This window comes from Dendroctonus ponderosae, unplaced genomic scaffold (assembly GCF_020466585.1).
Source record: "Dendroctonus ponderosae isolate FM_Combo_2020 unplaced genomic scaffold, Dpon_F_20191213v2 Dpon_F_20191213_11, whole genome shotgun sequence".
NCBI lineage: Eukaryota > Metazoa > Arthropoda > Insecta > Coleoptera > Curculionidae > Dendroctonus > Dendroctonus ponderosae.
In genome coordinates this window covers 2,856,883-2,867,489 of record NW_026017213.1, presented here as the reverse complement: position 1 = coordinate 2,867,489, position 10,607 = coordinate 2,856,883, and the positions used below count along the sequence as shown (strand labels likewise).

The following is a 10,607-nucleotide window of genomic DNA, read 5'->3' as shown; positions in this document are numbered from 1 at the left end:
CTTTATGGACGACGTTTCAATTAAAGGAAAAAGTTTGTTTTAACCGAAAGTTCACTATAACCGGGTTTATTATAAGCGGACTTTACTGTAATTCAAATTGATAGCATTTGTAAAATTAAGCCTCTTTAATCGACTGCTGAAGCCTGCATATCACGCTGTAATTATGGCGTCATGTAATAAACAGAAAAATCGCCTGTGCGCTTTATTTAGAGTCGCCGATTTATCACCAGTCAAATCGAAAAAAAACTTGACCAATGACCAATATTTATATGTTATTAAATTAGACGCGACAAGAACATGCTGATTTATGGGCCCATTTGGATCTTCTGGCGCCAGTCGAGGTCTCAGCCGAATTTTCGGAAAAAACCGAATTCCGCTCGTAACTTCGAGCGCTCAGGAAACACTCAGCCCACATTTGTTAAAAAAATATCTCCTCCAGAAATACCTACCTTCAACATCAAGTGGAGTTTTCGCCACCTATTTTTAGACTTGTTTTTCGTCCATCTAAATTTAAGCAAAAACAAATGATACGGTATGTGATGACGTCGACTCTCTGGCTCAGTTATTCATCCGGAAACTCATTCGCAAGCGAAAATTGCGTGCGAAGAACTTCAAGGATTTATGCTCGGCCAGATTCGTACCATCAATGAAAATACTTCTGGTTAATTTTAGATCGACGAACTTGAATAATCATAATGAAACGGCGGCTGATTTGTGTGCTCGCACGCTGATGCAATTAGGTAATTTTTTTTTAACGAGTTGTTCAGAAATTCACCTCAAAAGGTTGAAATCTTTGCGAACATTCCCGGTAACATCCCGGAGCCGGTTTCATTTGTTTCCGAACAATTACTGTATCCGGGCGATCGAGTCCGGGACATTCAGCCTGATTGGCAGAGACTCCCTTCCGTTTAGTCGTCATTGGGCCGGCGACGTTTTCCTATTGGTTGCAGGGGGTTTAGGACGGCCTATCGAAGGCCACCCACCTGTTATGGGTATTATGGAAAACTTAGGGTTTGATCACAATTAAGCAACTTTCCGCTGCAAACAGTTCCTATTGGAACTGCGTTGTTTTTGCTTGATGCCCCTGAATATTCGTTAAATGGGAAATTGGCAGCGAATTTCTCGCAAAAGAATGTGGCGGGCGCTCAAAAAAAAATTGTGAACGTCCGTGACGTCCCAAGACGCCAACTGACGTCGCGACGCTAATCTTTTATAATTCGAAACATTCCACCGCCTGCCACTATATTAAAAGGCGGCCAAGTCATTTGCAACCGTTTACTGTCGTCCCGCTCGAGCCCAGCGGTTGATTAAAATTTTCCGGCTCTCCTGCCGAAGAAAACGCGTTTTTTCTCAGTGGTAATCAGTGGTTTTCTGGTGTGTGATCTTTGGATACAACTGCCATCATGTCGGCCTGCGTAAACGAGAGAGTTTTCGTGGTAAGTCCTTAAAAACACCCAGTTTTGGCCCAAGTTTCCAATTTATGGCACTCTAGATTAGATTGATAGCCAATTAAGGGACTATAAAATCATCATCAATTGCTCATAAGCTGGGAATGTTTGGGAAAATTTTGTTTTATGGATATTAAACGGAAAAATACCTTATTTGGATTAGCCAATACCTAACTAACTTTTGCTAAAACACCTACAAAGGGCGAACTTTTAAAGTGAGTGAGTTCATCCGCGATTTTATCCAGACGATGATGGATTTGAAATGAATCGGAAAAACTATGCAAAATTTTACAAGGCTGAGGGGGATTTTTGATGTCGATGCAAGTACTTCAAAGAAAAGCAATTTTTCGGAAACCTTATCGCGTTGAGAGCTGATTATCCAGAACCCCGTAATCAATCCATTTTTTTGCGCTTAGTATCAGCAGTTGAGAGTAAGTGTTCAAAAACACCTGCAACTAGCCGCATTTTTTAAAGTTCATTCGCCATTTTATCCAGACGTTGAGGACTTTTCTCGATTAAACTAAATAACAAAACACCCAATCCGAAAAATCTTGATTGCCAGCAGATTAATTGATAACGTGTCCTGGTTTTCACTCATTTATTATAATATGTTTACAAATTTGTTGCTTAAACTTTAAAATTTTTGGAGTTTTCCTATCCGCCATCCTCAATTAATCTAAAGCAAACAAATGTTATAAATTAACTGCGGAAATGCGGTCAAGAAAAATGAATTCAGGATTCGGTTTAAATACATAAAGCAACAACAGAAAACATTCATTAACAAACTTGACCGTCTAAAAATACCGGAATGACGGCGGAAAATCAACGCCAGAAAAAACGGTGGTCGTTTCGCGTCTTGGCCACGGGCCAAATTCGCAAATTCTCAACTTTCGGAAACGGATTCAATGCCAACAATCACCTCCATCGGTCACTGCCAATGTTCGGCCTTATAATGCGTTTTTTGTCCAGGATTCTCCACTGAAGAACAAAGTGGCGCTGTTCAATACGATGTCAAACAGCCACAGCGAAAAGCAGGCGGTCAATCCCTTCTCCAATGATCAGTGCGTGTCCAAGCTGCCCAGGCCGAAAATCTCCAAAGAGGACTATGGAAAGTAAGTTTCCATTTCTTGAGAAACTCTGCCTAGCCAAAATGGCGAATGCGCCACAGGGGGAATTTTTGCGGACTTTCTCCCGGGTGAGAACCTTTTCTATCGGCTTGAAAATCTGTTGCGATTTAAAAAAATTATAATGCACATACTCAGCAGGTTACTTACGTTCGCAAAAAATTCTTCAAGTCATCAGTGAATCCAAATCACTTCGACTTAATGCAAATCTGTAGTCATTTTGAGCAATAAATTTCTTACAGTTGAATATGCAAAACGTTCAAATTGTGTGTAAAAATCCAAATTAACCAATCGTGAATGCGTATGCAAAAATAAGCAGAAACTCAAAACACTCCAAAAAATATTTAATTTAACTTTATTTATTAAATGATTTTTGCTTATAACTAATATTTTGATTACTATCCAGGCCGCCAAAAGGCTCCCTTTCCGAGCAGAGGTCCTTCAAAGCGACCATCCAAGTGTGCAAAGAAATGCTCCAGCTGTGCGAAATCATCAACCAATGCGGCGAGCCCCTTTATGAGCCCCACGAAAAAAAGGACGACCCAAGGAAAGTGATCAGTTTCGGAAATTTATTTTCGGTACGTTCCCTTCCAATAAAAATATTCACATTTGCATAACCGTCGGTTTTCCCTTTTTTAGATCTACACAGGAATTTCGGATAAAGTGGTGGGAATGCTGATACGGGCCCGGAAACACCAGCTAGTTGAATTCGAGGGCGAATGCCTGTTCCAGAGGCGAGACGACCATGTGCCCATTTTCCTCCTGAAGTCGTTTAAGGAAACCCACATGATCCTGAAGGAGAAAATCGACGCTGCTGCCAAGCAGCTGAGAGACAGCATAGCTGTCTATGGAGAGCTGGATACGTCCAATTACATTTAAAACTAAGCCACAATTAGATTAAATTAAATTAATTGAATATCACCAACTGGGCCGACCGTGGGTGATATTTCAAAGCCCTTTAAATTGCCGGTAAGAGAGTTCTGCTCTCCGTGCTGGTAAACCGAAGGCCTTCAGTGATATAGAGGTGTAACCAGCTAGGATTAAGGAAACCTGTTGTACATTTTTGTTTTTTAGCAAATTAGCAATTTTTCTAAGGCGTTTTTATACATTTGCTCTCCTTCCACTTTAATTTATTTATTTAGTTTGGGTTGAAAGTAACTGAACACCAGTTAAGCTTATATACTCTATATTGTAGTATTAAATAGTAAATGAACAGTGTATGAATTGAAACGCAATGAAAAACTATACACACATTAACGAATACAGTATTTGTTAGTAGTAAAATAAAATCTTAAATGCATCTTAGGTGGTAGGGTATGGCCAAAGGAGAGATCACAAAGTTGGCTCGAACAAGTAAATATTTACATTTAAAATGCAAAGTGTTTTGTTCAGTTTGCTGTTGAGGCTCGAGTCGATCTCCCGTTCGGCCAAGATTCTGGTTAGCTGATTCATTCACTCGATTATAATGGTATATACAAGAACTATAGGGGGGCTCGAAAATGTTGCTCTTAACGGTCGGGCATAGTAGAATAGATAAAAATCAAAGCTTTACCCCCCAGCTTAATTCGCATCCTACAAAGGTTGCAAACTGAGACGAGCCCAACAAACGAAAATCCAAACAGTTGGTTAATCTTTAGTGCTTACAATTACCCCTTTACCAGGTTCTTTAAATATGTTTAGATGTAAAAAACGTTAAACCTAATTAAGATGTATAGAAAGAAGTTCAGACTGTACAAAAGTGCACAGTCTGATCCTTCACCAGGTTGGTTCTTTCCGATTGTCAGGGCCGAGACCTGAAGACAAGCCAGTGCAGAACCTCCTACTAGTTTTGTTTGAAATACTTGAAATTTGTCGTCGCCTCGCGGTAGTCTTGGTTCTTATAGAATAATGCACTTTTTGCGCTTGACCGGCTCTGGAGGCTCCAGAGCGGCCAGAATTGCTTCGTCGAACACGTTCTTCAGCCCCTTTTGGGTCAGAGCAGAACACTCTACGTATTTAACAGCCTTCAGTTCTTTGGCCAGCTTCTCGCCCTGCTCTATCGAGATCGGTTTCTGCTTGTTCTTTGCCAATTTTTCAATCGTTGCTCCGTCGTCTCGCAAGTCCACCTGAGTGCCCACCAACAGGAAAGGCGTCTTTTGGCAGTGGTGAGTAATTTCCGGAACCCACTGGAAAAATCGTTAGTTTAGGTTTGTGGTTGCCTTCTTCGGCATTTCGCAAATTACCTTTTCCTTGACGTTCTCAAATGACGAAGGGCTGACCACAGAAAAGCACACTAGAAATACGTCCGTTTGTGGGTAGCTCAACGGCCGCAGCCGATCGTAGTCCTCCTGACCTGGAAGGCAAAATAAGGATTATCCCAGACTAGTGGCAAGATGAAATGTTGTACCAGCTGTATCAAACAGCCCCAAAGTGTAGGGCTCGCCTCCGATCATCACTGTGACCGCATAGTTGTCGAAGACTGTGGGAACGTACTCAGACGGAAACTTGTTTGTGGTGTAGCTGGAAAACGTCCACTAATTAACAGCGCAAATGGGAGCCTAGAACAGGACTTACCTGATAAGTAGGCAAGTTTTACCAACAGCCCCATCGCCAACAACTACACACTTAATGGTCTGCATCTTTGCCAAAAGCCCTGAAACAATACACCAATTTTTAACCAGTTTCCACGCACTGAACTGCCTTAATCCGCATTAAAGTATTGCAAATATCAACCGTTTATTATGCAGGTATTTTATCAGATTGCTGCCATTTTTAATTTGTCAAATCGGCCAATTCTTTAGTCGTTTTCCGCCCCACTGAGGCCTTCGTAGGGCTTCAGCGGGCGTTTCTCCACTTCTTTACCCTTTATACTCAAAGAAAATCAACAAACCGTACCTGAAAAGAGTGGCGATAAACTAAAAATTCCAAAGTTTTGGGTTGGGTTCAGTGCATTCACTACTCACGACGTTTATTGGAAACTTCAACTTCTGTCAACAATGACATTTATACTCCAGGGCCATCTGGGGGCGATCGCCTTCTGCAACGTAGGTATGATGGTGTTTGCGGCCAATTATTGCAGCCAACATTAATATTTTATTGAATAGACTAAGATGAACTAATTCTAGCTAAAATTACACACAGGGAAATTTAATTAGTCACTCCTAATAAGCAAAGCATTGAGCAGAAATCTCAAAAGCACGCAATTCCCCAAAATAATCGTTTAAAAATTATGTGAAAAATCGGCCACAGATGGCAGGCAGGCAAGTGTGAAACAGACAGACCACAAAACTGTCAACAGTCAGTTGAAAGTCAAAAGTGCTTGTTTTGAGGGTGGACATCTTGTTTGAGCTCAGAAGTTAGTGATTTTCTGATCCTCTAGTGATATTGTTAGTGCAATTATGGGTCGATCACGCTCCCGAAGTAGGACGCCCAAGAAACACCACAAAACAAAACATCATAAACGTAGCAAGTCGAGGGACAGATCTGAGGGCATTCTGAGCACCCACAAACGCCATAGGGAGCGGAGCTCAGAACGCCCAGACAGACTGAAAGAGAAGCCCGTCAAAAATCGGTGAGTATTTTGCAGATTCTGAGGGCATCCTGGGTGCTTCAACCCAGTGGCGGTCCATTCTGAAGTATTAAGAGCCCGGGCGTTTAAGTTTAAGAGCTCTTTTACACGAAGATACAGTTGCCCGCTGTTCTTCGCAGACCGAAATCTGCGATGCCATTTACATTGCGGGATACTCATCGCAGGGTTGTAGCAAGACAGTAAAGTAGTAGCCGGGTTCTCATAAGTAGCAAGTCCATATACGAACAGGTCCTTAAAGGCCCATAGAAAATGGGGCCCCAGAAGTAAAATTGCCGGCGACTGGAATTCACGGCAGACCGAAATTTAGTTGCCGAAACTGATTGTGAGAAGTATCCCTGTGTGTATGGTTCCATAAGGCTGTATGTTAAACGAGTATCAGAAGCAATAGTTGCCGGGTAAAAGTATCCTCGTGTAAAAGGGCTCTAAAAGCTCGTACTTTGCAACGGTTGAAAACATCTTTTTGGTCGTACAGACCTTTTCGATTGTGCGTTTCGCTGCTTTATCAGAAAATCTAATCTTTAAGAAGAAATGTCCACTTTCAATGGACCATCGAAGTTTAGGATCTTGTAGCTCCAGAATTAAGTTGTCGGAACATTTTTTTCGAAGCAAGAGCAGTTTATCTAAGTAAAATAAATTATGCTTTCCTTATTACAGAAAACGTTCAGATTCCATTTCATCATCAAGCAGTAGCGATTTGTCGATCGACAAAATCGAAAGACACACAAGCCGAAAACACAAATATCGGAAATTGGATGAAGTGGAACGACTAGCCGAAATGGAACGGCAAAGACGACAGCGCGAGGCTGAACAGAAACTCGTGGAAGAAGAGACGGCAAAACGTATTGAAGATTTAGTCAAAAAACGTGTGGAAGAAGAGCTGGAGAAGCGACGCGAAGAAATCGAACGCGAAGTGTCCAAACGAGTGGAAGAAGCGAAGCAAATCATGGAGAAGCAACTGATGGAGGACCTGGAAAGACGGAAAGCGAAACAGCGCGAAGATGAGCGCAAACGAGAGGTAAGAGTAAAGACAGGCCCGTTGATTGAGCAGACTTACTTCTGGCTTTGATGTAATTGCAGGGCAATTCTTGTACACATTTACTATATTTAAATACATTGTCAAGCATTCAGTCGTTGTTTCGTTCAGATTCACAACAAATTTGAAAAAAGCTACTCACTTCAACCAAAGCCGATTATTTCTATTATTATTTTTTGTAATTTTTCGTTCAGCTGCTTCTAGACTGTAAGATATATTTTGATAACTACTGATTCTACTTTCTTTGTCTTTATTTTCTGTATAGGTTGCGCATTAAACTAGCTGTTTATATTAAGAGACAAACTTTTGCGGTTTTGTTACATTGCGAAGAGGGCGACCAAAGTGAGTTCGGTGTTATCTTGAAACAAACAGGCCAATGTTGTTTGCTCGTCAAATTCCATATTTTTATCACTTTCCAGGATATTTTCGTCACTGATCAGTCATCAAGCAAAGCGTGTACCATGTAAATTCACTCACTATACAGGTCGCTAGTAAATATCAAGCACATAGGAATGCGGTGGTTTTTCAGTGTATTTTTTTTGGATTTCTGCAGGCTAGAACCGTTTTCTAGAACCCAGAACAAAATTGCAGCTTTGAGCATTTTTGGAAGAGGAATTTGTTGCTAAATGTGCAAAGGTGCAGTTTATTCGAACTGCTGCTGATTGATTTTCAACAAAAATGTTGGAAATTTTCACTGTTTTTGTCCACATAGTGGTCGCCTTATCACCCTGTATACGTAACGTAAAATTTAAAAAATGTGAAGAAAGAATTCGAAAGCGGAACCCGAAAATACGCGCGATTGTCTGAAAATTTTGAGACCGCAATCAAGCGCAGCTAAAAAACTGAACTTAATCAGGGTTTTCCTTTGATTTTTGCTAATTTTTCCTGGAGCTGGTGTTTTAATCGAGCAGCCGCTACCGAGCTCTGAAAGTTCTATCGGGAATAAAAAATCACCCTGTACATTCCCACTGATGTGAATGTTTTGGCAGAAACTTTAGCGAAAATGTGAGAGCTGCAACTTTTTGCGGGAATTGTAGTCAACATTACCTGAAGAATTACCATTTTGCCTTGGTGCTTGCTATTGACGGGCACCCTGTATATGCCCTTACATGCTTAATGTCTTCCAAGCTGAAAATTCGAGGTGATTTTTGTTTTTCCCCCACACAACGTCCTTATTACACGCCCCATTTCGTCCTGATTCGCTCTCTCAGTCACTTTCACTCAAAGTTTTCCTTGTGAGCGGTTGCAAGTTGCAATTGTCCTTCTCTTCGCTTCTGGTTAAACCGCCTAAAGTGGCTGAATGGAGAGCGTGAAAGGGATGAAGTTGCGAGTGAGTTGATTTGTGCCCTTTTAGTGGTCGCTTGCCCGGTAGAGGAATCGACACAAAATCGCCCAAAAAGACTTGGGAGGCCAGTCTAGTCCCTGTAGCTAAAAAAAACTTTGATAGCGTGTAGATCAGACCGTCTGCCTAAACTTTCCTCAAGTTATGTTGTAAATTATATGCCATTAGCTGAATAATAAAGCTAAAGGGCGGCCGGCCATGCAAAGCAAGTGAACATGGAGCAGCGTACGGTGGACGGAACATCGTAGCAGGTATTATCCAAACTTTTTTATATACTCATTTTACTTTTACTACATGTACTGTATCACCCCGTCCGATTGGTGGATAATTGTGCCAAACGCCTTCGGGGCCCCCTTATTGGTCGCTAAACCGGTCCCACCAGCGAATGGGACTTCACGTTTTCAGGGGGGGCGTTTGCTGGTTCATGTAGGCTCCTATTGGGCTGGTACTCTAGTAAAACGATTCTCTTATTTAAAGTTTTACTGTAAACTCGCTGTTTTACTAAAATAATGGCCCAAAAATCCGGAAAGAACAATGGGTTTTTTAGAGTTCCAGCGTTGTTCTTTCTGGCAAGTTGAAACGCAAACGCTCCCGTAAAGTTGCACCTTCATTGACTGGCCAGAATCATCATTCATCGACAAGGTGCAACTTGTTGCTAAGCTTGAATGGGATGAATCGTTCAATTTTTATTTAACACACACTCTCACCCTTAAAAATGGAACGGGTTATTGTGTGAGAGGTGGGACTGGTATTGAGCAGTTTTCGCCCGATCGTAATTGAGCATCCTGTTTTATAGGAGGAGGAGCGGAGAAAACACGCCGAGGTGCAGCACATTCTAGAGGAGAACCAGCGCAAGATTGAGGAAGCTCAGAAGAGACTGGTAAGGCCCTGGGTGACCTTCTAGAGCTTTTGTGGTAATGCGGGAACGGTTCTATAGGCAGAAGAACGGTTGGCGATGGTGGAAGAGCAGCGGAAAATCGATGAGGAGCGACGGCGGCTGGAGAAAGAGCAGGAAAAGCGCTCGAAGGAGGAACAGAGGAAAATCCTCGGCAAAAACAATTCCAGGCCCAAGCTGTCCTTTTCATTGAAACAAGCCTTGTAGCATTCTGCAAGGCACTAGTTAAGATACCTCACTCCATTTAAGATAGTCTGTACATTGTTAAGACTTTATAATAATAAAATAAGGAAGAGAGACAAAAACCTTGATTCTCCCAGGAGACAACTTACAATGAACCGGTGATTAAGTCTGACACATTTTTCTTGCCGAAAAGGAAATTTATGCATCAAATTTGACCGGGTATGAGCCAAAAACAAACGGCGCATTTTAAGACTCTCCTTATTTTTGCATTTTGCGCGAAAATTATAAACATTCCTAAAATGATGTTTTACGTAAAAAGTGGCTCATTGTAAGGCTCTATTCTGCAATGGTAACTAGAGCTTTGCAACTCAACCGGTTCTCTAAATTGGAGCCAACGGCTAAGAGGAAGGAAGTTAAGCATTTTTAATACTTTGCACCCACTCAAGCTCAGATTATTTGATTCTCGCTCAATAAGGAAAACGATGGAATGGGGAGAGATTCTCATGAATTTCGACTCAAATCACCCGATAATGGTTAAAAAAGGTATCGGTAAAAAGTCTATATGATAGAGCAAAAATAATTTGTAATCAATCTAATTTTTCCAAAGAAAAACAATTTATAAAAGAAATTCTAAATTTCAATAATTATCCAAATTCTTTTATTGAAAAATGTTTTAACGAAATTGAATTCCCACGAACAAAACAAAATCAAAATAAACCTATTACGAACCTTTTCATTCCATTTATTCCAGGACTTTTAGATCAAATTAAACGAGTTGGTAAAAAATGGAATAGCAGGGCTATCTTCAAAACTGAAAATACAATTAGAAGTAAAATTTCAGTAACAAAACCTCATGATATAATTGAAAATACAAAAAATGTAGGAGAAACCTCAAGACCATTACACAAAAGACTTAAAGAACACCAATCATACATAAGAAACAGAGAATATCATAAATCACACATTTGTCAACATGCATTTGATAATTGCCATAAAATTCAATGGAATAATTCC

General features: G+C 40.9%; 3 protein-coding genes across 4 annotated transcripts; 2 read left to right on the top strand and 1 right to left on the bottom strand.

The window, feature by feature from the left end:
- Positions 1-1,217: 1,217 nt before the first annotated feature.
- Positions 1,218-3,666, top strand: LOC109542385 (actin-binding Rho-activating protein). The gene is made up of 4 exons (XM_019911589.2): positions 1,218-1,436; positions 2,418-2,560; positions 2,979-3,150; positions 3,212-3,666. Exons 1-4 carry the CDS (start codon positions 1,404-1,406, stop codon positions 3,449-3,451), a joined length of 588 nt encoding a protein of 195 aa, XP_019767148.1. The 5' UTR covers positions 1,218-1,403; the 3' UTR covers positions 3,452-3,666.
- A 75-nt stretch (positions 3,667-3,741) lies between these two features.
- On the bottom strand, positions 3,742-5,556 carry LOC109542387 (cdc42 homolog). 2 transcript variants are annotated; one of them, XM_019911590.2, is made up of 5 exons: positions 5,447-5,556; positions 5,126-5,204; positions 4,959-5,071; positions 4,795-4,904; positions 3,742-4,737 (listed from the first exon to the last, which is right to left on the bottom strand). In XM_019911590.2, exons 2-5 carry the CDS (start codon positions 5,188-5,190, stop codon positions 4,450-4,452), a joined length of 576 nt encoding a protein of 191 aa, XP_019767149.1. In that variant the 5' UTR covers positions 5,191-5,204; positions 5,447-5,556; the 3' UTR covers positions 3,742-4,449. The 2 variants fall into 2 exon arrangements, with proteins under 2 accessions (XP_019767149.1, XP_019767150.1); XM_019911591.2 differs by lacking the exon at positions 5,447-5,556 and adding an exon at positions 5,285-5,420.
- Positions 5,557-5,808: 252 nt separating this feature from the next.
- LOC109542384 (UPF0430 protein CG31712) lies at positions 5,809-9,709 on the top strand. Its single transcript, XM_019911588.2, has 4 exons — positions 5,809-6,122; positions 6,795-7,155; positions 9,312-9,395; positions 9,453-9,709. The coding sequence occupies exons 1-4, from the start codon at positions 5,950-5,952 to the stop codon at positions 9,615-9,617; spliced, it is 783 nt and encodes a 260-aa protein (XP_019767147.1). The 5' UTR covers positions 5,809-5,949; the 3' UTR covers positions 9,618-9,709.
- Positions 9,710-10,607: the final 898 nt, after the last annotated feature.

Coding starts and splice junctions, on each gene's coding strand:
- LOC109542385 (XM_019911589.2), top strand. CDS start 1,404: ATGTCGGCCTGCGTAAACGAGAGAGTTTTCGTG. Junction 1,437..2,417: donor TAAACGAGAGAGTTTTCGTG/GTAAGTCCTTAA, acceptor TTTTTTGTCCAG/GATTCTCCACTGAAGAACAA. Junction 3,151..3,211: donor GTTTCGGAAATTTATTTTCG/GTACGTTCCCTT, acceptor TCCCTTTTTTAG/ATCTACACAGGAATTTCGGA.
- LOC109542387 (XM_019911590.2), bottom strand. CDS start 5,190: ATGCAGACCATTAAGTGTGTAGTTGTTGGCGATGGGGCTGTTGGTAAA. Junction 5,072..5,125: donor AAAACTTGCCTACTTATCAG/GTAAGTCCTGTT, acceptor GACGTTTTCCAG/CTACACCACAAACAAGTTTC. Junction 4,905..4,958: donor GGGGCTGTTTGATACAGCTG/GTACAACATTTC, acceptor TTTGCCTTCCAG/GTCAGGAGGACTACGATCGG.
- LOC109542384 (XM_019911588.2), top strand. CDS start 5,950: ATGGGTCGATCACGCTCCCGAAGTAGGACGCCCAAGAAACACCACAAA. Junction 6,123..6,794: donor GAGAAGCCCGTCAAAAATCG/GTGAGTATTTTG, acceptor TCCTTATTACAG/AAAACGTTCAGATTCCATTT. Junction 7,156..9,311: donor AAGATGAGCGCAAACGAGAG/GTAAGAGTAAAG, acceptor CCTGTTTTATAG/GAGGAGGAGCGGAGAAAACA.